Source organism: Giraffa tippelskirchi, chromosome 9 (assembly GCF_054371585.1).
Source record: "Giraffa tippelskirchi isolate mGirTip1 chromosome 9, T2T-mGirTip1v1.2.pri, whole genome shotgun sequence".
Taxonomy (NCBI): domain Eukaryota; kingdom Metazoa; phylum Chordata; class Mammalia; order Artiodactyla; family Giraffidae; genus Giraffa; species Giraffa tippelskirchi.
Genome location: NC_137283.1, coordinates 48,358,118 through 48,386,100, shown reverse-complemented (window position 1 = coordinate 48,386,100; position 27,983 = coordinate 48,358,118). Strand labels below are relative to the sequence as shown.

Here is a 27,983-nt window from a genome sequence, read left to right as displayed (position 1 = left end):
CGAGACCAGAGCGAGCGAGCCAGCGAGCGAACGGCCGCGGCCCGGTGAGCCCCGAGCGCAACCCAGCGCGGCCGCCCGGCCCCAGTCCAGAGACCAGGCGAGCACAGTGCCTGTGGGCCAAGCCGAGCGCAGCGCCCCGAAGCCGAGCGCGCGCTGTCGCCCGCGCCCCGCGCCGGGGAATGCGCCCTCGGTGCGCCGGCCAGGGGGCGCCCGCAGCCCACCCGGGGGGAGGCGGCCCCGAGCGCCCCTGAGCCTTCCCATGGCCCGGGATGGGGTCCGGGGCCTCGACTGCTGACGCGCCCGAAGCCAGCAGTCCCCGTTAAGCCGGGGCCGCGGCGCCGACCCCGGCTCAGGCACAGCGGCGAGAGGGCGCGGGCAGGGCCATGGCCCCGGGGGGCCGCTAGCGCGGACCGGCCCAACCGGGAGCCGCTCTGCTGCCGCCGCCGCCACTCGGGAGCCCAGGCCCCGCCGCCGTGGAAGAGGTGAGTGCAGCGGGAACCGGGAGGGAGCGGGCAGGCGGCCGGGCCACCCCGCGATCCCTCTGGGACCCGCGGCACTGCAACTCTGCGGAAGTGTCTGGGGCGCGGGGCTCGGAGAGGCAGGGGGCTTCCCGCGGACGCGAGGACGACAGGACTAGAGTGGGCGCTGTACCTGTCCGGGCTGCCCGGACCCTCAACCTCGAAGCGACGTGGAGATGTGTGAAAGATGTGGCCTGCGGGGTCACCAGTGTGCAAAGCAACTTTTTCTCCGAAAGGTTCTGGGTGGGTGGGTGCTCCCATACGCCTCCTAGTTGCCGTAGCTGGAGGCCTGATGCCCCTTCCCCTGGCTGAGCTCTCACACTAACGCCTCAGGCAGCTCTCTTCCCGAGTAGGTACCTCTGCCCTGCCTCAGTGTCGGAATCGTCCAGTCGGATCGTCCGCTGGAAGGGAAGCACTACCCTGGCAGCCCCCTCGTGGAGGGTCTCCAAGATCAGCCGGGGCAGGACAGCCAGCCCCAAGGCTTTTCTCCCAGCCCTGTGCCAGGCCCCCGACCCCCGGCTGCTAGTCCGTGTCTGCCTTCCTGCAGGGCGTTTTGCCTGGATTAGGGGCCCTGCTGTTTGTGGGTAGTAAGTGAGCTGGGAGAGCCTGCAGTCAAGTCCCCCCCCCCAAAATCTGGTCAGGCTGGGGCCCAAGTGGTGGAGTGGGCAGGAGACAGTAAGAGCTTGGTGGACTTGCCTAGAGCAGGTGGGACCAGAGAGTGTCAAGGTGGCCTAGAAATGAGGCAGGGCTGGCAGGAGGGCTCAGCTGGAGCTAGCGCTGTAGGCCTGCCTGGATAAATAACTTCTGATTCTTGAGATAACTGTGTTATGAACACCAGCCCATGAACACCTGGGGGAGGAGGGGTGTGAACCTAAAGCGCTAATGTGTCGGCTCTGGAGATTGGGGGTTCTTGTCCTCCTCAATTCATCCAGATTGTCTCCCAGAAGCCCCTGTTCTAATTGCAGAGATAGAGAAACTGCACCCAGAGGTTGGTAGGCTCATGCCAGTCCAGGGGGTTGGATGGAGATGGAGCCTTTTCCCAGGCTGTACAGGGAGTGTGCCCAGACCCTTGGGGTAAGGTGTCCTGGAAGGTGAGGACACTGGGCATGCCTCCCCCTGCTGCTGCCCCTCAGTTCTGAAGGAGCCAGGCCCAGAAGTGTGGGGGTTGAGGAGAGGAGGGAACCCAGCCTCAGCCCCCTGCTACTCTAGGCACACCTTGAGGGGGAAGATGGAGCCAAGCCCAGGTGACCTTGACTCGGAAACTCTGACCATGAAAGAGGGGTTTTCAACACCAGCTGTGCTGGGGTGCTCTGCTTCCTGGTCCATAGGGTGTTGGGGGAGGGGGAAGCCAAGGAGTCAGGAAGGAGCTCTGGCCTACTGGAGGGGGCTGTCAAAGGAGCTAGATAGGGGGTGGGGTGCTGTTAATAATTTTTCCATCATGTCCCCCCCTCAGCCTTTCCATCCAGTTCTCAGCTCGCAGGAGCCAACCTTCCTTCCCTGAGGCACGCTGTCCACCCCCCTACCCGCGCCACCCCCCGCCCCCCAATCCCAAGAAGTCTGGATCAGGCTGGACAATGTGACCTCCTAGCCCCCTGCTCCGCCCCCAGGTGCCTCCGGACCCCTTCGTCTGGCCGCCCCTTCCCTGCACCCCTTGCCAGCCCCAGCTCCTCGGTTCTTTGTTCGAACGTCTCTCCTCCGTCCCTCCCTCTCTCCTCCCTCTCTCCTCCTCCCTCCCGCCTGCCTCCCTCCCTTGCTCCCTCCTGCCAGCCTTCTTTCCTTCCTTCTCTGCTCTTCTCCTGGTGGGCTCCCAGGTGGCGGTGGCTGTTCCTTCTCTGTCCACCCACCTGGGCTGGACCCGACTAGGGGTGCTCTGGGACTGGGGCTGAGTGGAATGCATCCAGGGGCTGGCAGAGGAGAAGCAACTATGGAAATGCCTGCCCCATCCCTATCTCTGTCCTCCTCTTCTTCCTCCTCCTTCCTTCTCCTCCTCTCCTCCATCCCCCAAGCTGCCAAAGAGGGGGCCTAGGTTTGGGCCTGAGGCCCCAACAGATCTGAACATCCCCCGTTCACCCCTTTAAAAGTCCAAAGCATTGTGGGAGGTCCCTGAGGGGCCCAGTGGAGCAGAGCCCTCCAGGTTCCTGGACTCCCTGGGGGGACTCCAACACTGTCGTTGGTGACCCTGACCTTATCACCATGAAAATGGTTGTAGGAGAAATGAGGTCACAGGGAGGAAGGGAGACGAGTCACCCCAGCCCCCTGATACCTAGTATCAAAGCTCTCCAAGGGACTCAGCCTGCATCTAGCCCTCCCTGAGAGAGCTAGAACAGCGTCTCCCCACTTCCTTGAGCCCCACCCCACTAGCAGGTCGAGTTCTTGAACAAACATATATATATATATGCTTGTAAGGACTAGTGCAGGCATGTAAGTTTGGACGTATGTATATCCACAACTGTTAAAGGGGGCCTCCCAGGTGCACCCGAGGGTGCCTGCAGCTGCACAGCCCTTTCTCCTACACGCCCCCCCCCCAATCAGGGCCTGCCATTCAGCCAGCTCCTGCTTTGTGCCCCAGCAGACAGGGGGCGGTGCTGGTCCTGATTCTCCCCTCTCTCAGCCAGCCTCCCTAGCATCTGTGATGGGAGGTTTAGATGGAACCTGAGAGGTACAGCAGGCACCCTGAAGAGGGTGTGCCCACAGAGAGCACCACGTGGGGAATGGGTCAGGCCGCTTGAAGCTGCACTTCCTGTCCGAGGAATCACCAGTGGTTTGCTTGGCAGGAGAGGCAAGGGCTTAGGGGAGGTGGGTCCAGGGAGGACATCGGGGTCTGTCAAGTGGGACTGGATAGTCTGATGTGGAGCCTTGCCTCGGTGGATGCCAGCCAGGGCAGGGGATTAACAGATCACAATACCCCTCACCCTCCCCTCCCCACCCCAGGGTCCTAGAAATGGGCCTAGGGTCTCTATCTCCCATGGGAGAAGGAAATAGACCAGGCAGTTCTGGGGGGTGGGGCTTACATTGTCATTGTTGCCCCCACCCACAGTGCATCTGGGTGGGGGGGGGTTGGGAAGTTGGCGCTGATTTTCGCCGGGAGGGAGCAATATGTTCTGACAACTGGTGCTGGGCTGCGTTTACCCAACAGCCAGCCTGCCTGGGGAGACAATATTTGAAAAACATTGTGTGGAAACTTGGGCCTGCGGGGGTATGTATCAGAGCTCTGCTGGGGACACTGAAGCTGGCTCAGAATCTGCCCCTGTCCTGCTGGCCACCCTTGCTCCCCCTCTTTGGTCTCTGTAGGCAGAGCTGGAAATTTCCCTGGCAGGAAGTCCTTCTGTATGTCTGACCTGGATCCCTCCTGCTGTGATTTCAGTAGAAGTAGACCCTGCTGTTCTTTGCCTTTCCTATTCTGGCTGCTGTCTCTCTCTAGGCCATCTATGTGTTTCTCACTCATCCTCCACTCTCTCTTGCTCCCAACTCTAACCATCAGGTTCAGGTCTCCCTTTACTGAGAGGAGAGACTTGGCTGGAGCCTAGGACTGGACCCATCTCTTCCCCCATTCCCTAAAGTGGGAGAGGAAGGAATAGCCCATTTGGTTTGGGGGTGGATGCATGGGAACTGGAGAAGGATGTAAGATCACCTCCTTGAGCTGAGCCCTGTGAACGGAAGTCTGGAAGCTGTGCTTGGGGAAGGGTTTGAGTGTCCACTGGCCCCTGTCAGCCCTGTTGACCCTAGACTGCACCCAGTTGCTTGGTCTTCAGACCCATTGTTAGGGACAGGAAAGTATATGAGATTTTCATGTTAACGGTAGTCATGGCCCCAGGCTGAGGGTATGAGCACAGAGTTACCCATCACCCTAGTTGTTCAGATAGGAAAACTGAGCTACTTTTGGCAGAATTACACAGGACAGTGTTGGTCGGGCAGGAAACTTTGCTCTGCCTCACATATTTCAATCTTGTTCCTCCTCCCAGGTGTATAGACGGCTGCCTGACTCGTGGGCCCTAGGCCCCTTCCACAATGCCTGTCGCTGGTCTCCTCCTCTGGGCTTCCCTGCTCACTGGGGCCTGGCCAGCCGCCCCCACCCAGGACTACCTCCCAGCCACGCCCCGGGTCCGGCTCTCATATAAAGGTAAGAGGCTCCCTTGCAGTTCCCCGGCATCCTCCTCTGTCCAAAGCATTTCGTCCTGTTGCACAGGATAGAGAGGAGAGGTCAGAGCAAGAAAGAACAAATTGTACAGCCACATGGGTCACACTGGGTGTTTTGTAGGGATTGGGGGAGGTGGTGACTTGCTGGGAAAAGCTAGAGACTGGACTACTTTGACATTTAGAGAAGGGTCCTGAGTCTGGGCTGCTTCTAGAGCCAGAATGTATGGTCTCTGGGCTCGAGTCTGCAGGGTGTCTGTCCATGTGACAACTGGGGGGAGACAGGGGTGTCACATCTTTCAGACTTGTGCCTGCAGAAGCCCTTCCCTGCTTGATCAGACAGTCAGACAGACACTGAGGCCTCCAAAAGCTAGAGGAGCAGGACCTGCTCCTCTGGGGTGTGGGTGCTTGAGGAACCATCCTGGGGATCTCCAGGTGGGAGGGAGGGGCTTCTAGGAATTGGGGAGGGGGCTCTTGTGCTGTGACTGGAGGAGTCTAGGGCCTCTGGTGAGTTCAGGGAGAACACGTGCTGTTGTGACAGGCCCGAGATCCCCAGTGAGCACTTTGCCTGAAATCACCGGAAGGTTTTTGGGCTTCCCTGGTGGCTCAGCCATAAAGAATCTGCCTGCAATGCAGGAACCGCAGGAGATACAAGTTTGATCCCTGGGTTGGGAAGATCCCCTGGAGGAGGGCATGGCAACCCACTCCAGTATTCTTGCCTGGAGAATCCCGTGGACCGGGGAGCCTGGCAGGCTACAGTCCATAGGGTCGCAAAGAGTCAGACACGACTGAAGCCACTCAGCACGCATGCACACAGTGGAAGGTTTTAATGATGAGCTGGGGTGTGCAGAGTGAGATGCTCCTCCTGCTCCATCACCTTTGCAGCTAACCCGCTGGGCAGGTGAACGCATGTGGCACACATACTCAGACATACCAGCGGCTCACTCACTGGCCACTCACTCAAAGACGTAATCGAAAGAGTCTCCCCTTGGCCTGAGAAAAGGGACAGTGCCTATGCCTGGGGGGCCTGGGGTCACTGCTGAGTTTTCAGCCTGGGCCCTCCTCTGCCCTAGAGTGACTTTATTCAGCTGCCTGTCCTGGGTGGGGCCAACTCAGCCCTGGCTGACCAGATTTCCAGGTAATACTTACTAGGGTGAGAGCCTGGGCCAGCCTTTCCTTCCTCAGGCTTGATGAGGCCCAGCCCCTCCTCACCACATTCCCATGTCCCCTAGAAGAACCCCTCTCTTGGCCCCCATATCACTCCTGCAACTTGATGGGGGGAGAGGGGAGTGAATTTCTGAGAGTGCGCCTGGGAGGAGTCCTGTGCAGGGCCTGAGAAATAGGCAAAAGATTGATCGCTTTGGGTTGTAAAAAACAACCCCTCTCCTAGGCCTGGGAAGATGAGATATTTATTCTGCTGATACCGCTGCCATTCCCTGGTGGAAGTTCTCAGAGCATATTAATAAATACTGAAGGGGACCCATCCCCCTCTCACCCCCTTCCCAACCCAGGGTGCTGGCAGGGAGAATAGAGCACCCTCCTCACCAACAGGGGCTGGGAGGATGAGTTGGTTTCCAGACCCCTGGAATCCTGGAGCCCAGACATCCACTCTGGGTATTTGTCATCATCTTGGAGACCCATGAGAGGAAGTAGGAGGAACGAGGCAGAGGGAGGGTCTCTGGACGCTCCTGTTAAACCTTCTTGGACCTGCAGGGGCAAAGGGACAAAAGATTTTGTTCCTGTTTTTCAGAGAGAGAAACTGAGGCTTAGATGAGGGCAGGGCCAAGGTCAGGCAGGAGACAGAGACGAGGCCAGAAATAGAACCCTGGTGTCCTGGTCTTGCCGATGCCTGATGCTCACATTGGTCAGGTCGATTCCCTCTCAATTAGCTCTGAAGCCGACACCCGCTGACTAAAAGCCCAGCTCGCTGGCAGCCAGCCTGTGGCGCTGACTGTTGTGGCAGCCTGGGGCGGGGCTGGAGGCTGCCTGGGGCCACCCCGTCCCTGGGCCTCTGTGCCTTCGCACACGCAGGTTTCTCTCCTGAGTGACCTTTCCGTCTCCCACTTGATCTCCTGTCCTACTTTTATGCGTAGATGTCACTTAGTTTAGTAGCTACTTGAGTCCCTGCCATGTGCCAGGCCCTGTGCTGAGTACTTGGGACTGTACAGTGAACAAGGTACAGGGGCGCTCCCAGACAATGTGGCTGAAAAGACAGTGGACACCCAGTTGGCCCATGCCTCCTGGGAGCCCAGCACTTACTGTGTACCAGGCCCCAGGCACCCTTCTCCCCCGTCAAGTTGGATGGTCTCAGCCAGGACATACCTATGGCGCTGCCCTCGGTGAGGGATAGGCCCTCACTGAGCATTTGTGGAGTGAGAATGGAGACAAACATCTACAGAACCCGGGGGTCCTGGCCTGGCTGTGTCTAAGGCTGGGGGGACAGCCTCCTGCTGCATATACCCAAGGGGCACAGAGGAGGCTGCTGTTAGGAGACCTGATGGTCACGGAGGCTCCATGCCTCAGCTTCTCCATCTGTGGATGGATGAAAGCAGCTGGCCTACCAGGCCTCAGGAATTCGGCCTAGGCACATCCCATCCCCTCCCCTCCCTGGGCAGGTGCTAGTTTGGAGGTGCTAGTTCCAGCCCAGTCAGGCCAGACCCTCTAATAAGCCAGAGGTGCTGGTGTGAGGGGGGGCCATGCTGCCCAGGGCAGATAAAGGAACAAAAGCAGGAACTGGGCCAGGCTTGGGCTTGCTGCCTGCCCATCAGCCTGGGCGCCCCAGCCAGGCCGAAAGCCTGGAGAGGGTGTAAGGAGAAGGGGCCCAGTCGGAGCAGGAGGACTCCTCTGGCCCATCTCCTGTCCTGTCCCATCAGCAGCACAGCCAAGGTCATGCGGATATGAGGGTCAAGTGGGGAAGGTTTTCAGGAGCAGGAGAAGCATTCTTTGAGTGCTCATGGATGCTTAGAACTAGTGACCTGGCCAGCAGGACCTTCTTTCTTCCGTCCATCCTTGCCTTGGCCTGGAGTCCTCTTAACCCCAGAGTCACTGGCCAAGTCTGGGAGGAAAAAATACCCTCCTTCCCCCACCCTGAGACTGTCCAAGCCCTGGGGTACCACCTCCCACTGCAGAGGGAGGTGTGAAGGCCCTGCCAGCTCCTTTGTTCAGCGTAGGGAATGTTTACTTTTTCCCAGGAAGCCACCCCCACAAGATATAGCTCCTGCCTGGGCTGGCTTTGGCCAGGACTTGAGGCCAAGAGATATTTGGAGAGGGAAAGGGGTCTTGTGATGACATGAGGTGGCCAAGCTACTGAGAAACTAAGGCAGGAGTTGGGAGATGGAGTGGAAGGTCACCTTGCCAGGGGAAGTCAGGAAAGATGAAAATAATGGAAATAACAGTAGGTACCCATGATGATAACCAAGTGGTAGTCCCACCAAGGCCTGGGGAGGAGGGCTGCCCGGGTTTCCTGTGAGGAATCAGACCCAGAGGCTTTCCCGGGTCACTCAGGAGCCAGACTCAGATGGAACGTGGCTCCGCCTAATGTCCGAGCCTGTCCCAAGACTGAGGCTGGAGGGCAGGTTGGGGAGGCAGGCCCAGCCCTCTCCCATGAGCTTGGGCTAAGCCTTGAGGACCCTGCAGTGCTGCCCATAGCCTGTCCAGGCTTACTTCCCAAGGAAAGCGCTGGGTTCACACTGGGCAGGCTTCATGTGCTCTCTCCCACTGGGGAAACAGCATCTGGATTTGCTCCTTTCCTATGAATCCAGTTGTCCATCACCCCAGCCCCTCTACTGATCAGAGTCCCCTGGGAAGCTGTCTCTCTCCAGAGAAGGAAAAACAGAGTCCAGGAGAGGAAAGAGCTCCGACGTCCAGAGCAGCACTGCGGTTCAGGCTTTTCAGACTGGGCGTATCTGGCTTCCCCTGCAGGAAGGACATTCTGTAGGTGGGGGGTGAACAGGTGGGTGCTGGTCACCGCCCCCCAGCCCACCTCGCCCAGCCTCTGCGTCTTTGGGGCTAATGGCCCAGAGCAGGGCCACCACTTACATCATTTGTGTGTGGCCGAATGAGAGTCGCCAGGCTTCCTTATTAGGAAATGAGGAGATTGGAGGTTAGGAAGGGTCACAGTCCGTTTACTTCACCCAAGGGAGAGTGAGTATGGGGTGAATACAAACTGAAGTGGAAGTGCCTCTAGCAAGCCTCATCTTAGCTGCCCTGACTGCGCAGGGGTGGGGGCAGGCCTGGGGAGCTTAAGAACCCTCCCTTGCCCCCTAGGGGCTCCCTGGCTGGCCAAGCAGGCTTAGAGCTTGAGATTGAAAGGCAGGGGTGAGAAGGAGCTTGGAGGCCAGGGGTGGCACCAGAAAGCTGGGTAGGTGGCTTTGACAATTACAGTGAAACTTGGCAATCACAAACTGGGGAGGGCTAAGTATTCCAGGATGAGCCGGACAAGGGAGAAAGGAAGAACCAAAGCACGAACTTGAGCCCAGATCTCTACATCGGGGACCTCAGTTTTCCTGGAAATGGGAGCTACCCCCTCTCCTTAGATGGACCTTCAAAGTGGCTGCCTGGGGAATTAGGAGGTCTGGGGGGGGGCTGGTTGGCCGCCCCTCAGCTGGCCACAGATCGCTGTCAGAGAGAGCGAGGCAGGTCCTTGTGCTTGCCGAGAACCTGCCCGAGGCCCCGCTGGGGTCAGCCAGGCCAGGGCCGAGGGCCTCAGCTGCGGTCCTTCCAGGTCCCGACAAGCTTCAGATGGGACCGCTGCTGGCTGGGCCTCCGCAGCACAGGCCTTGTCTCTGGGTGCCTGGCACGACGCCTGCCCCTCCCTCCCTGGCTCCAGCTTCTCTTGGCACGGAGTGAGGAGCTGGTGCATGCTCAAGGAGTAAATCATGTTCCTTGGCAGCCCCCGCTGCTTCGTAATCGTAAAGAATTTAAAGAGAAACCACCAAGATAAAAATCTCATTCTGGCCCATAAAGGCATCTTTCACCCTGTGGCTTGGGAGGCAGCGGGCTCAGAGTGGGCTCCTGGCTGTCTGCACCTGTATGTGCGCACCTCCAACCCCGTGACCCCTCCAGAGGTGGTGGGGGGTCCAGAAGGGTGTCTCCAGAGCCGTTCGTACGTGACTCTTGACAACTGGGAGACCTCCAGCTCCTCCCCCAGGTCAGGCAGAGCGGGGCACTTACATTTGGTAGAATGCAGAGGTGATGCTGTGCTGGTTGAGAGGGCTGGCCCAGAAGGCAGACAGGCTCCATCCTACCTTCTCAGCTGTGTGATCTCAGATGGGTAGCTTAGGCTTTCCCACCCCTGGTTTCTCCATGTGAGGTGAGGATGGCAGTGGTTCCATGGAAGCAGCATCTGGAGGTCTCAAGCTGCTCAGCTTGCATCCTGGCAGTGGGTAGACCTTACGTAGTGAAGTCCCTCTGTGTCCTGCTGCCTCATCTGTAAAATGGGGATAAAAATGATGCTGACCTCATTGTGTTTTGAGTATTAACTTTGTGTACACCGTTGTGGCTCTGGTGAAAGGCAGTCCCAGAAACTAGGAGCTACTCTGAGGTTGGCAGACAGGTGAGGGCTAGTCCTGGGGGTTCCCAAGGAGTTTGCACCGCCTCACCTCTCCCTGTAGATTTCTACCCTGTGGTGAAGCAGACGGTGTCTGGAAAAGGCTGCAAAAGACGCCCTGAGCCCTGTGGGTGGAGTGGGGTCAGGAGGAGGAGGACTTCTGCCGTGAGCATCTGGACAGGCTTTTTGGAGGAAGCTGTATCTCCAACAGGGAAAGGGAGATTTCTGGAAGAATAGGAGCAGAGGTGGTGTGTGTGGTTCAGCACTTGGGGAAAGGGCAAGATGCTGGATGGGGCTCACTCTCAGTGCTAGGATATACAGTTTGCATTTTCTCCCTCTGGTTTTTAAACTCTTTCTTTCATGGCAGAGGTACCACATGCATACTGGGGGAAAAGTGCATTTGGGGAGGGGATGCCCTGGGGGGGCGGTCTCTCCAGAGATGGGCGCCACAGTCTGGTGTGTGCCCATGATCATGGTGCCCATGATCAGCAGCGGTTAACCCCCCATCCCCATCCCCACCCCGAGCACTGTTCTGGCTCCTACAGCTTGTGCTTGGGGTGACCAGACTCGGACTGCTCACTTGGGCCTCTACACAACTGGGCCGAGAGTATATTTGCTTGGCCTGACCTGGCGCTGTCTGGGAATCTGAACCCTGCTTCAAGAGAGCCCTTGGAGCTTTGGAGAAGCAGAGAAGATTCCTGCTGCATTTTTCTTAGAAAATAGCAAGAGGGCCTTTGCCAGAGGCCTGGATGCCAGAAGGCTCCGATCTGAATCCAAAGCCCAGCTCACGTGGGTGCCTGAGCTTGGCAGGCCTGCAGGCCCCCGCCCCCCAGCTTGCCTAGCAGCCCCAGGGAGAGGGTGGAGGCCTCCTGGGCTCCAGACCCTGATCACTGATCCTGACCTGGCAAAGAATGGGGTCTGGGCGGTGGCTGCTGGCCTAGGTTCCAGGAGGCCGGCCCGTGGCCTGGGGCAGGCCCAGCTAGGCTGACTTGTGGCGTTCCCACTGGGGCTGCCGGCAAGTATTGCCCATCTGCCGCATCTCTGCAGGGCAGGGACAGCCCCAAAGTAACAGCCCCCTCCAGGGACCAGGAGGCCTTTGGGGTAAAAGGCCTTGGCTCCCCGCCGCCCCCAGTCTTCTTCCTTCCTTCCTGCCCCCTGGCCCCCTCTTGCCTCCATCTCCTCTGTCACTACCATGACCCCTGCTTGGCTTCCTACCCGGACATGCTCTTTCCTCTCAGGTCTCTGCACTTGGCCAAGAACCTTGTTTCTTCCCATTTAGGGCTCCGTGCTGATGCCCTCATTTCCTTCTAGGAGCAGAGTCCGCCGTGTGGACCTGCTGGTCAGCCCTCGTGCGTGGCTCCTGTCGTTCTCACACTACAGCTGCCGAGCAGCCGCTCGAGTGTGGGGGCCTCGTGGGCTCCTGCAGCATCTAGGGTGGGATGGGTGGCACTCCGGGCTCCTCTACCCAAGGCTGCCCATGCTGTCATTTTACTCAGCACTCTCCAAGTCCCAGCACCAGGTCTGTGTAGAGTACTCGCTGCCTTTCTGGACTGGTGAGCAGCTGAGTCCTGCTAGACTCCTGACACAGCCTCACCATATGCCCCAGGGCTGACCCTGAGTACACAGCTGTCTGTGCGATGATGCCTCAGCTTCCCCATCTGAATACTGGGGAGGGAGCTAAGACGGTCTGGGACACCCTGGGAATCTCTGGGTGGGTGATGTGAATGGGGCTGCAGGGATGGGACTCCAGGAGTCTGAGAAGGCCAGAGATGGGGGCAGGGCCCAGGGCAGGGGGAGGGTCTTGACACCCACCAGCCTGTTGGTCCCATCCTGGCCTGTCCATCTGGTTGATTTATCAGAGTAAATGAGCCATGGAGAGTTTGTTGTCTTTTGCAGTCACAGAGGGGAGGAGGAGGTGGAGGAAAGAGTGAGGGGTTTCCGGGCCAGGTCTGGAATGTGGGAGGAGGGGTGGGCCCCCAGGCCTGCGGAACTGGAGGCTCTGATCCACTCTCCCCACCTGAGAAAGGGATGGGTGCCACCCTCTCCTCAGGACCCGCCCCCTCTTCCACCCCCTTCCCACTTCTTGGGGCACATTCCAGTCTGAGCTGCTTGCCTGGCTCAGGCCCTCTCCTCCCACCCCAGGCTCGGGGACTACCCTGCTCCTTCAAGCCTGCCTCCTTGACCACGCTGTGTCTTTTCCAGGCTGGGCTAGAGCTCTGAACTTTCCCTGGCCCATGGATGCCAAAGGTGTTCTCCTAGGCACACCATTCGGGTCCAGGCAGGACGTCCTGACCACTGGAACCACCAGCCCAGACCTAGAACAATCAGGCACCATGTGGCCCTGGGGGCGGGCAGGGTTCAATGGAGGCACCTAGATGGAGGGCCCCCTACCTGCTAGGACACAATGGTTGAAAGTCATTGGACATCCTTAGCGGGGAGAGGTGTAGGACCAACCTCTGCTCTCCTCCTGTGTGTGCCAGAGAGTGACCTTGCTGCCACTTCCCACCTGGTTTTTCCTGGGCCGGGATGAGCTGTGCCCCCAGCCTGTCTTCTCCTGGGCGGGGCAGGTGGGCACTGGGGCGGAACGGGCGTGGGAACAGCATGCCTGGGCCTGCCGGGCCCCAGCCTCCAGCCCTTTGCCCCCAAAATGGGAGGGGAGCCCGCAGCAGAGTTTAGCCCAGCTGGGCTGCTCCAGCTTGGTGTTTACTGAACAGCTGCAATGTTTACAGTAGCTCTTGAGAAGGGGCCCCTTGTTCCAGAGGATTTCCTATCCTGAGGGTCCCATCAAGGTCTGATCTCACCACCTCCCCATATCCCTGGGATAGGCGTGTCAGGGAGCCAGGGACTACAACCATCTCCACCCTCTCCAGGGTTCAGCCAGTGTCTTGGAGCCTGCCCCTCCACTGTCCACTCTGGCCTCGGGTCCTTCTCCCCTGGAGAAGCTGACATTCCCAGGAAGTGGCAGCTCTAAATGGTGAAATACGGTAACAGGGTCCCCAGTTCAGACTTTTAAATTAAATTCAATCAGAGCCGTTATTGAATATAAACACGCAGAGTCATTTACATGTTAATTATGTTGAATGGACTACGAGGCCATAATTAGTTGCTAATTGGGTGAGAGCTGCTGTAATTGGTTTTGTTGGCACTGACCTGGCTCACCTGCCTAGGGGAAAGAGGGGCGAGTATTGATGGCTCCTAGGGAGGCCTGTGCGTCTCTGCCCTGGACAGCCTGATGCAGAGATGGGATTGGAGAGGACAGAGTTTGATGGGCTTGGGGCCAGAGAAACCTGGAGCCTGCACCCCCCTCTCCCAGGGAGCAGACAGCTTAAGCCCCAGGCAAACTCCTGGGTCTGGCTTCTAGGGGTTCCCATCTAGAACAACCCTAGGGGTGGCGGAGGAAAAGGACTGGGAGAGCCAGCCCCTGAATCAAAGGTGATGGCCTCCTCTGCTCAGCCCCACGTGGGACCTGGACCTGAATAAATGGAACGTGCCTAGGAGAGGATTAGCACAAGGCACATGTCACCCCGGTGTGTCCTTGCAGATGTCGGGACCCTGGCATTGAGGTATGTGGGAGGTGGGGTGCTGAGCAGGGAGAAAAGTGCCTGCAAAGGCTTTAGGGCTGCCCTGCCCCCTGCTCTGCCTGGCTGGAGCTCCGGGGTTGCAAGGCTGTGGCCAGGGGCTGAGGCCTTCCGGCTGGCCGCTCATTAAAAGAGGATTAGGCCGGGAGCCAGGGGGCCAGCCCAGCCCCTGGGCCTTCCTCTGGGGCCCCACACAGCTTGGGGGAGTGATGAAGGGGCTGGGGGCCACCCCTCCTGGGGGCCACCCCTCCCCAGCGCCCACGAGGGTGTCCAGGAGGGACCCTGCCCCTCCTGCTCCTGCTACCATCTCCTTGTCCACCTCTGTTTCCCTCCTCAGAAGGGCCGAAGGATAGAGTCCTGACAGAGCCCCTGGCACACCCCTGCCCCTCACCCTCCTCCTCATTTCTCTTCATCTTAGGAATTAGGGCTGCCCCAACCCACATGAAGTCAGAGGTCAGGGCTGGGCTGCCGGGACCTGTCCATCAGCTCGAAGTACCCATGCACAGCCCTGGAAGTGACACTGTCAGTCAAGGCCTGCTGCTTTGTAGGGCTGTAACCGAGGGGGCGGGGTACCCATCTCAGCTCCAAGACCCCCCTCTTGCAGCAACCCCTGTCTCACTGGCGACAGACCTGGTGTCCTAGAGACAGGCAGCAGAGGTCAGGGGGCTGCGCACTCGGGGTCTGCGGGGTCTGCGGGTGAGGGCTGCAGACACGCCCCCTCAGCAGTGTCCTCGCCCACCTCCTCCTTTCAAGTGAGGCATCGAAGGCTTCCCAGAGAGGAGGAAACAGAGACCCCCAGGATTAGGCTCCTGCACACTGAGAAAGTTCCTGCCCCTGGACCTTTGCCAGGTCGTTCTGGGCCAGGACCCCAAGTGTCTAATGGCCATGGGAGACTGTCAAGGCTGGGAACGGCTGCGGAAATGAGGTGGCCGATGCCAGAAAAGGCGCTTCCTTCCCAATGACGGGAAAAGCCTTCCCGGATATTGCTCCACCCAACCTATGCCCAGCCTGCAAGAGGACCTGGGGGGGTGGGGAGCTCGTCCCTGGAGCATCACACAGGCACACCACCCTCCCTCCCCCAAATCAGAGCTCATCCAGACTTGAAGCCCTGGCACCCGCAGAGCCTTGGGTTATGCTGGTTGTGCCCCGGCCCCTCCGTCTGTATTTTCCTGGGGTTGTGGGGGGGCGGGGGGGTGACACTCCCGCTATCAGAGCTGGGCCTAGAACAAGTGGAGCAGAGGTGGGGACCGGCCTGAGGATGTGAGCAGCCTGGGTCCATGTCAGCTCCCCTGCGTACACCCATGCCTGCTCAGGCCCCCAGGTGCCCTGGGCCCAAGGCCCTGCCCCTCACTGGGGCTGGCAGCCCTAGGCTCCAGGCCTACTGACGCTGCAGGTGTCAGAGCAGGATGCCCAGGGCTACTCAGCCACCACTTGCCTTCAGCCGGGCTTCTCGGAGGAGTGAAGACCCCCTGTTCTTTCAACCTGTGGCAGAGGGGAGGTGGGGACAGGACACCAGTTTCACTCCTTGCCTGGTGACCTAAGGTGAGCACCACTCTCCCCTGGGCCTCAGTCTTCCTGTCTGGAGCTGGGGCTGCAGGGGTGTCACAGGGACCCTTGTTGTAATTCTTTACTACAATCTGGCATGCAGGAAATGAGCCCTCGGTGACCCCAACTGGGCTCCTGAAGCCCATGCCAGGAGCCCATGGCAGAGCCAAAGATTCCTGGCCCCTGTCCCACCCCTTCCCTACCCTACACAGCCGTATGGGGGTTCCCCACACCCGCCTGTTTCCACAGTGACCAAAACATCACATCCTGTGACAACAGAGCCATTGACGCCATATCCCGTGGCCACTGGGAGGGGTCCCGAGGGTCCTGAGTCATGTGCCCTGTCAGTGGAGGACGAGTCACCTTCCGGCCCTGGCCCTCCCGGCAGGCAGTCCCCACCACCACCACCAGGATGGGCTCTGCCGGGGCTGGCCCCTCCTTCAGTCCAAAAGGCCGTGGACCTAGGCAGGAATCCCACGCTCTGCGCACTCCGATGTGTCATTTCCCTGCTCTGTGCTTGTCATCTGTAAACTGGATGCTGTGAGCACAGGGCTTTGCCCGTGATAGATACGGGATGACTAAGTGAGAGGCTCCCTCCATTCCCACCTCTACCCACAGGGCGGGGACCCGGAGGGTTGTGAGGGAGGGTGTCAGGTCAAGGCGAGGTGCCCTCCTGCTCGTCCTGTAGGTCTGTTTCCTCATCTGCTGAATGGCCCTCTCCTCTGTCCTTGTAGCGCTTTGATCTTGAGAGGGGGATTTGGAAAACTTGGGGGTCCTGGCACTGTAGAGTGGGAGGGTTTGGATTATAGGGGCCCCTGGGGCTGGGCAGGGATGGATGTAGGGATTATGGCCAGTTGCATCCCTGGGGCTAGATATTTGAAGTTGCCACAGTTAGATCTCTGTGTCTGAAAGTGCCCACTTGAGCCTTGTCTCCCTTCTCCCTCTTGCCCCCCAAATGCCTCCTAGCCCAGCAGGATTGGTAAGGGCACTGTCAAGGCCGTGCCCCCAGCCAGGGTATAAATAACCCCTGGCGGGCTGTCCCAGCCTGGGGGGGCTCCGCTGGCAGCCCTGCTTCCTCTCTGGCCACTTCCTGGCCCTGGGGGTGGGGGAGTGTTTACTTTCCTGTTGTCACGATGGCTGAGTGGCCAGGCGGGGGACACCGAGTGGCCCAACAACAGGTGCAGGACAGGTGCCCAGGCTGCCCTGCCCAAGACTTCAGAGGTACCGCCGACGAGGCCGAAGCCAGGCAGGGATCGGCCCTTTGATCCCTTGGCGTCCCTGCGTCCCAGCGGTGGGCCAAGGTCATCACCTGTATTCTCTTGTTGCCATAGTCAGGGCTGGGCGGGGCACGGCCTTGGACGTGGCCTCCGCGTCTGCTGTGGGAGTCCCCTGGCTCCCGGCCCACCTCACACGCCCATCTCAGCACATCCCGAACCTCCCGTTCAGGGCTGCCCTTAGGCTCAGCCTCTCCAGCCGCCTTCCCAGCTCCCTGGCACACAGCGGGGGGTCAGGGTCAGCCAGGCCAGTCAAAGACAACTGCCCCAAGTAGAAGGTGGCCTGAACTAATGGGAGGGAGCCCCCTGCTGGTTCCACCTTGAGGACCTCAGATGCCAGCTATTCCCCCCTCTCCAGGTCTCTCTGTCAATTGCCCCACCTGTGAAATGGGTCACCAGCTGTGGTGCAGGGAGATTGCACATGTTTGATCTCCCTTGGTGGGTGCCTCATGTGGTGTAGGACCTATATGTACTTGTGTGTATACCTGGGCTGGGTACATACATGCATACTGTTGGTTCTGTGTTCCGCCTTCTCAAGCCTCCCGTGCTGGTGAATATCCATCACCCTGGTTACAATCGCTTCTCTCTAGTGGAGCTGAAAATAGCTGGGGGTGGGTGGAGGAGGGGCCTGCCGTGGGGACCCCTCAGAACTCCCTCTCCCAGAGGAGGAAGGTTCCCAAGTTTTCTGGAGTCCTCTGTCTCTCGTTGGCCTATCACTAGCCAAGTTCCCTCCTATCTTTCATCCTCAGAAAGGAGGACTTTCCCCCAGCAGCCTGTGGGTCAGAAGGCCACACAGAAGGGAAACTGAGGACTCAGATGCACGCTACTCCCAGCCCCTGGGGGTGCTGCAGCACTAGAGGGCGGGCCTCTTTCCTGGGAAGGACTTCCTGGCTGGTTCCAGGAAGTGGCCTGAGGCTTCCACCATCAGCAACCCCATGGGGTCTGGGGGAAGCCCAAGGTCTGTTGGGCAGTTTGCTTCCAACAAGGCTTTCCAGTGTCCTGCGTAACTTGCTTCCGACAAGGTGGGGACCTTGTGTGTGCCCGCTTTGCCCCCTGCCTTGTTGGCAGCTGGGGTAAGGACAGGGCGCCCTGGCTCTGTGCCAGCGTCTTCGAGCTTCCCTTGATGCACCTGCCCCCACCCTCAGCCCCTGCTCATTAACCCTTTTAGGCCCCTGTGGGAAGCTGGCCCCACCCTGAGCGTGGGAGCATTAACCCTTACCTGAGCAGAGAGTCTTTGATGCCGTCACGCGCCCTGGCCTGCACCCACTGCCCTTTCATTGGGACCTGGAGACTGGCTGGGCTGCTGATGAATCAGGGCCCCAGCTTTGGGTGTGGCCCCTTCCCTGACTTGCCCACCTGTCCCACTTTCTCCTCCGAGAATGTCAGGGACTCAAGAGGTTACCAAGTAGGCCCTGCAGCGGAAGCGGAGGATTTAAGATGACCATGGGGTGGGGCTACCGCCTCTGTCGAAGAGGGGATGGCTGGCTGGTCTCCAGGCGCCCTCACCGCTCCCCTTGCCCTCCGCCCACAGAGCTTAAGGCCACAGGCACGGCCCACTTCTTCAACTTCCTCCTCAACACAACCGACTACCGAATCCTGTTCAAGGACGAGGACCACGACCGCATGTATGTGGGCAGCAAGGACTACGTGCTGTCCCTGGACCTGCATGACATCAACCGCGAGCCCCTCATTGTAAGGGCCAGGCCAGATGTGGGGAGAGGGGACGCGGGCGGGGGACCCCGGCTGGCTGGCCCTCTGACCCCCATCTCTGGCAGATCCACTGGGCAGCCTCCCCACAGCGCATTGAAGAGTGCGTGCTCTCAGGCAAGGATGGCAACGTGAGTGTGGTGGGGTCCACGGGTGGGGCGGGGTGGGGAGGGCAGGGGGCCCGGCAGGCATCCGGGCACCTCCTTGGCTTTTCCTCCGGCCCCAGGGTGAGTGCGGGAACTTCGTCAGGCTCATCCAGCCCTGGAACCGAACACACCTGTACGTGTGTGGCACCGGAGCCTACAACCCCATGTGCACCTATGTAAACCGCGGCCGCCGTGCCCAGGTAAGCCCCGCCCACCTGGGCCCGGTGCCACCCCCACTGGGAGCTGCCTTCCAGGGTTCTGACGGGAGCATGGGCCTGAGCCCCAGCCCTGCCACCTCCTGGCCCTGTGACCGTGGGTGAGTGACTTCTTCCACCTCTCAGAGCCTCTGTTTCCTCACCTGAAAACAGGGCTCATAGCTGCCTTTCTCACAGGTCGGTGTGAGGAGGAGGCAGTGAGCTGATGCTCTCAGAGCGCTTAGCACTGTACCTGGTGTGTAGTAAGCCCTCACTCCATACCTGGCAGCAGTTCTCTTGGCTTTGCTTGTGGACAGTGCCCCTTGCAGCCAAGCCAGAGGGCCTGGTGGGGGCCTCAGCGTCAGGAGGCTGGACGCCTGGGTCAGCTTCTGCCGCACGGCCTGGGGGAGAGCTGCCCCTTCCTCAGCTCTGCCTGCCCGCCCACCCGCTTCTACCTGCCTCCATTTCCATGTGGGTGTGCGTGTGAGCTGGTGTGACCTCGTAGAGTGTGTGTGAGAGCTACTGGACCGAAGGGACATGGGTGTGTGCAGGTGTGCCCCAGCTGTGTGGATGTGTCCTCGTGGCGGTGTGTGTGTGAGCCAGGGGGCCCGGATGCGCCTGTGTGTGTCCCTGACATGTGTGGTGTGAGAGGCTGGCAGCCCAAGCCCGCTCCCCCAGCCCCTGCCACCCCTGGCTCTAACCCGTGTTCCTCGTCTTCTCAGGCCACGCCCTGGACCCAGATGCAGGTGGTCAGAGGCCGAGGCAGCAGAGCCACCGATGGTGCCCTCTACCCGACGCCCACAGCCCCACGCCAGGTGGGCCTCATCCCTCCAGGCCCTTGCCAGGCAGTACTGCCTCAGAACCGAACCTCACCCCGGTCCTGGCCTTCCAGCCAGGAACCTGCACCCCAGGCCAGCCTCCCCAGGGTCTTCTGTCTACCTGTGTGCCCCCTCCCACCCCTTCCCCTGCAGTGCCCTCAGGCTCTGAAGGCATTCCCAGCTGGACTCGTGTCAGCCTCAGTGTGACAAGAAATCATGAAGTCACCAGTTGGGGAAGACAGGAGCCCTGGGGACAGCCATCCCTCCGCCCTCAGAACACGTGTGTAGGCATGTGTGAGCACACACAAACATACACGTGGGCATGCGTAGGGCACTCTCCAGCCCACACCTTACTCAGCACCCAGTGCAGGAACATGGCACGTGTGTTCAGCCTGACGTAGCTCTTAGGGGTCCTTGCCCCAGGCCTCGCCTGGGTCGTGGGTTAAATAACGCAGCTGTCCTGCACACCCCCATGCTCGGGGTGGGAGGGGCAGAACTGTGTGTCTCCTAGACTTGACCTGGGACAAGGCTGGGCTGGGGGGCACTGGGGGCCGGGGCTGGGGGTGCTGGGGCTGGGCAGGGGCGGGCAAGGGGGCAGGGGCTGCCGGTGAGTGACAGAGCAAGTGGTCACTTGAGCTGGTGTGTCTGTGGCAGGGAGTGCTGAAAGGTGGGACCGCTCAGACTCTGTGTGTGTGCACCCAGGGTGTGAACAGTGGGTTCTGTGTGTTGGCTATGATGCGTGCTGAGCTTTGTGTGCAGCCCCGTGTGTGTGCAGGAAGTCGTGTGTACAGAGTGGAACTGGAAGCAGGCCTGTGTACACCTTCCCATCACCATCCCTGCCCCCTGCTGAACCTTCTTCCTGCCTCTTGCCTCGTGAGCTCGTCCTGGTCCCAGTGCCTCTACCAGCCTGCCTCCTAGCATCTGCAGGGATGGGCTGGGAGGCCTGGGGGGCTTTGTGAATTCCACGTGGTCCGGGCTAGACCCCTCAACTCACAGCTCCCCACAGAGATGTGTGGGTCTGGGGGCTCTGCTGAGGGGCAGGGAAAAGGCCCTGCTCTGTTAGTCTGTCCCAAGGACCACAGGTAGGGCACAAAACCCAGCAGCACAATAACCTCAGAGCCCTCGGGCCTGGTGGGACCTGATGGCAAAGGGCAGGACCCCAGGCCCTTGGCCAGTCCCCCTGCCCTGGTCAGATTGACAGCCCCTCTGTGGCCTGGGACTGGCAGCCACGTCTCAGAGAGGTGTGCCTCTGTGGCCCGGGGTGGGGGTGGGGGGCCCTGGGCAGAGTCTCCCTGAACCAGTTGGCGTGGAGGGACTTCAGCCCCCATAAGCCCACCCCATACCCCTCTCGTGGCCCCCAAAGCAGAGTCCTCTGATTCCCAGGTCTTATCTGAGACCTGGACCAGGAAGCATCTCCCTGGGAACCCACAGCACGCCCGTGCCCTTGGAGACCTGGCCAGATGGAGTTAAAACCCAGTGAGATCTGGGGAGGGAAGCAGGGTAGCTTCAGGGTTCCCCTGGGGGCTCACTGTCACCGTGGGAGCCTGGTGACCCTCACCTTCCCTAGCTGTGGGACAGCCTGGACGATGCTGCGCCCCTCTCTGCCCTACAGGATTACGTCTTCTACCTGGAGCCTGAGAAGCTCGAGTCAGGGAAGGGCAAGTGTCCCTACGACCCCAAGCTGGACACAGCCTCAGCCCTCATCAGTGAGTGCCCTCACCCCACCCCGGTTCTGTGGCCTAAAGGTGTGACCTCTGCCTCTGGAGCAGGGAGCATGGCCCCAACACTTATCTCAGGGAAGAGACCACGAAATTGCCGTGTCTGAAACCTGCCCCCCACAGTGTGGCCTCTCTTGGCAAGGGGAAGGGTACAGACCACACCCCAGTAGCTGAGGGGCAGAGACGAGGTGGCATGAGCCTCCATCCAGCCCCTTGGATGGGGGGTGGGATAGGCTCTGGGGGGTGGGATAGGCTCGGGGGTCCAGATTCTACCCTGAAATCCACATTGGGGTCCATGCAAAGGTCAGAGCCTTCTGGACTGAAGGCTTCCTAGGAAAAGACAGGCGGGGTCTGCACTGAGGGCTGGTCCTAGAGTGTGCCTTAGATCATCTGGGAGACCAGGAGAGGCCCACAAGGCAGCACCAATGGAGGGTGCTGGCCCAGAGACTGACTGGGAGAGTTGGTTTCTGGTCTGGCCAGGTGTCTGGGGGAGTTGGGAAAGTGTTCTCTGAGAAGGAGCCCTGCCTGGGGCCTCAGGAGCAGCTGCGGCCCCCTACCGCCAGGTTGGGCAAGCCCCGTGCTGACCCAGGTCCCTGCACTCAGCCTGTTTTCCGGCTGCCCAGCGAGTCTGCTTCTCAGCAGCTGCTGGGCACTGTGCCACCTCTAAATCTGGGAAAGGCAGTGGGTGGGCTTTATCTTCCCCCATCTTGGTAAGAAGGTCTCCTAGCTGGATGGCAAGATCCAGACCAGGGAGTCTGATGGGGGAAGACCAGACCTGCTGGGAGAATCTTAGAGGAGTACCTTGGAGTCGTGTGCTGGCGTCAGCACACTTGTCAGATTTTCTGTTAAATTTTCAGGTATTTTGTGGGCCAGCTATTAAACACGGGTATTATTAAAAAGTCAATTATATAAGCTTACAATTAAATTACTGTAAAAACAAAGGTAAAGATAACTCCAAACTCATTACTTCCTAATTATTTTACTACGTTTTATTATTATCTATACTCTTGAGATTATTTACATCTTCTGTGAATATCCACTGGTTTGAGCAGCTCTTCCCTACTCTACTCAGTGACTCAGGGTAATAGCTTGAAGTCAGCCCTGGTGGGAGCATTTACACCACAGACACTGGCTCTGGCTGCTTATCAGAGCCAACTGTGACCAATCCCAGTCCTCCCAGAACCAGTTGTCAAAACAGTCCCCAGCGTCCCACTGGTGGTACGACTACCCGGGAGAACCTGAGGGGGGCGACGGGCCCCTGCCCCGGAGGTCACCTGAGCTGTGCACCAGCCTCGGCCAAGGGCGTCCCCCTGACTCAACTGGCCCACCTGCAGACGAGGAGCTCTACGCAGGCGTGTACATCGACTTCATGGGCACCGACGCAGCCATCTTCCGCACACTTGGCAAGCAGACAGCCATGCGCACGGATCAGTACAACTCTCGGTGGCTCAATGGTGAGAACAGCCCGCGACAGCTCCAGTGGGCAGCATGTCTGGGGTGCGGCACAGAGACCCTAAGGCAACACTCATGGAAAATTTGGGGGCGCTTGACTGGCTAGGGCAGGGGTGGTTTCTTATCCTGGGTTAAGGGAAGGGTTGGAGGTGTTCCTGCACCGCCTGGGCAAGAAGCCTTGTCTGAGGAGGGCCGGGCCTGCTGACCCCTGCCTGCTTGCAGACCCTTCTTTCATCCACGCCGAGCTCATCCCTGACAGCGCAGAGCGCAATGATGATAAGCTCTACTTCTTCTTCCGCGAGCGGTCCACAGAGGCGCCGCAGAGCCCTGCCGTGTACGCCCGCATTGGGCGGATCTGCCTGGTACGAGGCCCCGTTGCCGCCCCCTCCCCAGGCCCAGTCCTGGCTCTTGTCAGCCCGGCTTTGGCGGGGTCTTGGGGGTGAGTGAGCTGATCTGACCCAGCCCCTGACCCCCAGAATGATGACGGTGGCCACTGCTGCCTGGTGAACAAGTGGAGCACGTTCCTGAAGGCAAGGCTGGTCTGCTCCGTGCCAGGCGAGGATGGCATCGAGACCCACTTCGATGAGCTCCGTGAGCACCCGGGCGGGGGCCGGTGGCCACTGCAGGGGAGGGCGGCCAGATGGATGGTCAGGGAAGCTTGGTGTGCCCCCTCACCTGAGTGGGCAGGGCCCTGGGGCTCCTGGCCGGGGTACGCTCCCAGCCCCTGCTCTTTCTATCCCCAGAGGATGTGTTTGTCCAGCAGACCCAGGATGTGAGGAACCCAGTCATCTACGCTGTCTTCACCTCCTCGGGGTGAGGCTGGGGCCAGGGCCAGCAGTAGCAGGGTGTGGCAGTTTGAGGGGCTATGACTTGTGGCGGACCCCATCCTGGTGGGGAGCTGTGGGTGAAGGCAGGCCAGGGAGGGGCCCTGGGCCAAGGGTCTGCCCCACCTGCAGCAGCAGCCTGCCCTGCCCGCAGCTCTGTGTTCCGAGGCTCTGCCGTGTGTGTCTACTCCATGGCCGACATTCGCATGGTCTTCAACGGGCCCTTTGCCCACAAGGAGGGCCCCAACTACCAGTGGATGCCCTTCTCAGGGAAGATGCCCTACCCACGGCCCGGCACGGTGAGGACCCTACTCAACCCGCCTTTCCCTTTCCTCTCTTTCTACAAGACTTATGCTGGGTCAGGCCCTTTGCAGACGTGGGCCCCACCATTGTGACACTCAGCCAAGTAGCGGGCGGGGGGGAAGGGTGGACCACACACACGTATAAACTCCCCATTCACCCCCTATAAAGTTGAAGTTAAAAGAAAACTCCACCATTTACAAACAGTGTCAGGCTGTGAAAGAAGCCAGCTAGGATCCTGAAACAGAGACGGTGGCTGGATGTGGCAGGCTGCACCCTCTGGGGGCAGGGGGTGGTTGTTTGAGAGCTGGAAGTTGTGGGGGAAGTCTTCAAGGCAGGCTGGAGGTGGGGGGGCCTGGGCAGGAGCCCCTGCAGGGAGGCGACCCACCTGATCTTGGTGTGACGGGGCCACCACAGGAGTGGAAGCAGGAACACATCATGATCCGATCACATGGCTAGGCTGGGGCAGAAGCTCCCGCTGAGCAGGGGGTGGAGCGGGGGACGGGGGGTCTGGAAGCAGACAAGTGGGTGGGGACCAGGACTTGGAAAGGCCATGGTCAGCTCTGCCAGATGGCTGCCACAAGGTCACGGCACATGAGCCAGGGAGATGGCCATGGGATCTGGCCAGGTGAGACCTTGGGACCTCAGCTGGAGCAGGACCTGCAGAGAGGTTGGGTGGAGGGCAGAAGCCCCGATGGGGGCGGTTCTGAGAAGCAGAGCAGGTGGAGACAGCAGGTGGGCACAGACAGAGGGGAGACCTCTTCTGGAGCGAATGGGCTGGGCGGGCTGGGCCTGACGCTCATCACCTGCCTGCAGTGCCCTGGCGGAACCTTCACGCCGTCCATGAAGTCCACCAAGGACTACCCCGATGAAGTCATCAACTTCATGCGCAGCCACCCGCTCATGTACCAGGCTGTCTACCCTCTGCAGCGGCGGCCCCTGGTGGTCCGCACGGGCGCTCCCTACCGTCTCACCACTGTGGCCGTGGACCAGGTGGACGCAGCCGACGGGCGCTATGAGGTGCTTTTCCTGGGCACAGGTACCCACTGCTGCTCCTGGCCCCTCCCACACTGGGCCCGCTGGGTGGAGGGTGCTGACCTACAGGGCTGGGCCCTAACCCCCTAGGGGGTTGCTACGAGGTTGTCCGTGTCACCCCTGCCACCTTCGTCCTGTGGAGACTTCTGTTACCAGGATAACTGAGAACGGGGGTGGGGAATCCCCATCCCTGGTGGCCGGGAGAACGGGGACCCAGGATGCCTGGGGACCCATGTTTGGGCAGGAAGAGAGAGGACAGAGGCAGGCACTTCCAGGACACCCGGGTCCAAGTACACGCATGCTCTCGTGTGCACGCGCAGACCACATTCACCACTATCCCAGTAGTCCTCAACCCAGGGGAACATGTCCGCATCCTGTTCTTAGCTTCCCAAATGAGGGTCTGGAGTCAGAGGGGCAGACTCTAGCTGTGGCTCCCTCCTTATGCAGGGCCAGCCCCCTTAGACCTCTCCCCCTCATCTGGGGGCTACTCTTCCACCTTGGCACAGAGCACGCCCACTCCACTGCCCTTGGGGGGTTTGGGCCCTGGTGGGGGAAGGGGCTGAGGCTGGTGCCCCTTTCCCAGCACCCTCAGCCCCGCTGAGGCCCTGCCCGGCCCGTTCCAGACCGCGGGACAGTGCAGAAGGTCATCGTGCTGCCTAAGGACGACCAGGAGATGGAGGAGCTCATGCTAGAGGAGGTGGAGGTCTTCAAGGTGGGTGTGACGCCACCCGGGCCTGTCCCGCTCACCACAGCCCTCCTCTGTGCCACCTCCTGACCTCAGACCTCCAGGTCAGGACAGGAAGAGGGGTTCCCAGGGTCGCACCCTAACGCCTGTTTTCTTCTAGGACCCAGCACCTGTTAAGACCATGACCATCTCTTCCAAGAGGGTGAGTTTAGGCGAGGTGGGCTGGGGGTGGGAGTGGAGCCCGCCTCCCCTTGGGGTCAAGCCCGTGGTGAAGAGAGATGGGGGATACTGAGGCACCTAACAGGAAGGGGAGGAGCCCAGCTCATCTGGCTCCTATGGAAGGCTGGCTGCCGGGAGGGAACTGACAAGCCCTTACCCCTACCCACAGCAACAACTGTACGTGGCCTCAGCCGTGGGCGTCACACACCTGAGTCTGCACCGCTGCCAGGCATACGGGGCTGCCTGTGCCGACTGCTGCCTCGCCCGGGACCCCTACTGTGCCTGGGATGGCCAAGCCTGTTCCCGTTACACAGCATCCTCTAAGAGGTGCAGACCCTGAGACCCTGGGAATTCTGACCAAAAGGCTCTGTCCTGGGGGTCTCAAGATGGATATGATATTGCCCTGGGGGTCTCTGTGGGTGAGGCATTCTACCCTGGAGTTTTGGGGTTCTAGAGACCTGGTGGTGGGGAGTGGGGGGACAAGCTTTCCTGAGAATACTTCTTTAGGAGCTATCTTCATCCAGGCGGAGCCGCCGGCAGGACGTCCGGCATGGGAACCCCATCAGGCAATGCCGTGGGTTCAATTCCAATGGTGAGTGTGCTGTGACTTATTACCGCTGGGTGCTCCTCAGCACGGAGCCGTGTGGCCCGCAGAGCCGCTCATGGGGCCCCCACTGCACGGAACCTCCCACGGTCCATGGCGGTGAAGGGTTTTGGAGAAGGGATGTCCCTGACCACCCCCTCCAGGAGTCGATGCCTGAGGGCACAGCCCTGCCTGTGTGTGTGTGTGGATGTGTATGGTTGCATATGCCCCCCACCAGCCCGCGGTCTGCCCAGAGGCGGTGCTGCTGTCATGCGGCACCCTCTTGCTCTGCAGCCAATAAGAATGCCGTGGAGTCTGTGCAGTACGGTGTGGCAGGGAGCGCAGCCTTCCTTGAGTGCCAGCCCCGCTCGCCCCAGGCTACCGTGAAGTGGCTGTTCCAGCGAGATCCCAGTGACCGGCGCCGCGAGGTGACTTCCCGTGCCCCACGGTCCTCACCGTAGATGGGGCATCCCTCGTATAGTAGAAATTCCACGTGGGTGAAGCGTGGTATAGGAACCAAGAGTGGGGCAGCCTTCATTCTAAGAAAGTCTTTCCAAGTACCCTTCCTTGTGAGGAAATCATTTGGGTGAATCCAGTTATATGGAAACTCTGTGGGGTTTCCATATTACATGGAAACTATTTGTAGGCATGCCTTTTTATGTGAGAGTTCCATATGTGTACTTGATTGGCAGTGTACCTCACTGTATGGAACTGTCATGTGGATGAGTTCCAGCATCTGGAAATTCTATCGGGTAGCCCTCCTATTATGGAATAGCTTCTAGGCAATCCCTTCTTAAATGGAAATTCTAGGAGGGTGCCCCAACATCTGTTTATTCTCATTAAACAGAAATTGTATGTATGCTCCAGAATTCTCTCATTGTACAGACTCCCGTTATGGTCATTCCTCCAGAAATGGCAGTGTGTCTTATTCAGATGTCATATGGACACTTCCTGTGGGTTTTTCTTGCTCCACGGAAATTCCAGATGGATGTCCCTCCATGGGGTGGCCACAAAGGTGGGCTGATCTGGTGGGGACAGCAGGGTGGCCCTGCAGCCTCTGAGCCCCACCCCCTGCCCCCATAGATCCGCGCGGACGACCGCTTCCTGCGCACTGAACAGGGCTTGCTGCTCCGCGCCCTGCAGCCTGGTGATCGCGGCCTCTACTCCTGTACAGCCACCGAGAACAACTTCAAGCATGTCATCACACGGGTGCAGCTGCACGTCCTGGGCCGGGACGCCGTCCATGCAGCCCTCTTCCCACCGCCAGCTGCGAGCATTCCACCGCCCCCAGGCGCCGGCCCCCCCACACCCCCTTACCAAGAGCTGGCCCAGCTGCTGGCCCAGCCAGAAGTGGGCCTCATCCACCAGTACTGCCAGGGCTACTGGCGCCACGTGCCCCCCAGTCCCAGGGAGGCCCCAGGGACACCCAGGCCTCCTAAACCCCAGGACCAGAAAAAACCCCGGAACCGCCGCCACCACCCACCGGACACATGAGGCCTGCTGTCTGAGCCCTGCAGTGGGCCAGCCTCTAGCCCTTGTTCCTTTTAATATAAAAGATATATATATATATATATATATATATATATATATATATATAAAATATCTATATTCTATATACACCCTGCCCCTGCAAAGACAGTATTTATTGGTGGGTTGTAAATAACCTGCCTCAATGGCAGCATCGTCCAGAACTTAGACCCAAGCT

The 27,983-nt window shown here is 59.7% G+C and overlaps 1 protein-coding gene across 2 annotated transcripts; it reads left to right on the top strand.

Annotated features, from left to right (window-relative positions):
- Position 1: 1 nt before the first annotated feature.
- On the top strand, positions 2-27,855 carry SEMA3F (semaphorin 3F). 2 transcript variants are annotated; one of them, XM_081525417.1, is made up of 19 exons: positions 8-482; positions 4,481-4,638; positions 18,129-18,289; positions 18,373-18,435; positions 18,531-18,650; positions 19,367-19,459; positions 21,075-21,168; positions 22,515-22,634; positions 22,855-22,994; positions 23,109-23,223; positions 23,376-23,445; positions 23,611-23,755; positions 24,573-24,795; positions 25,415-25,503; positions 25,637-25,678; positions 25,865-26,022; positions 26,220-26,287; positions 26,573-26,706; positions 27,362-27,855. In XM_081525417.1, the coding sequence occupies exons 2-19, from the start codon at positions 4,527-4,529 to the stop codon at positions 27,770-27,772; spliced, it is 2,358 nt and encodes a 785-aa protein (XP_081381543.1). In that variant the 5' UTR covers positions 8-482; positions 4,481-4,526; the 3' UTR covers positions 27,773-27,855. The 2 variants fall into 2 exon arrangements, with proteins under 2 accessions (XP_081381544.1, XP_081381543.1); XM_081525418.1 differs by lacking the exon at positions 19,367-19,459 and having other exon boundaries at positions 2-482.
- Positions 27,856-27,983: the final 128 nt, after the last annotated feature.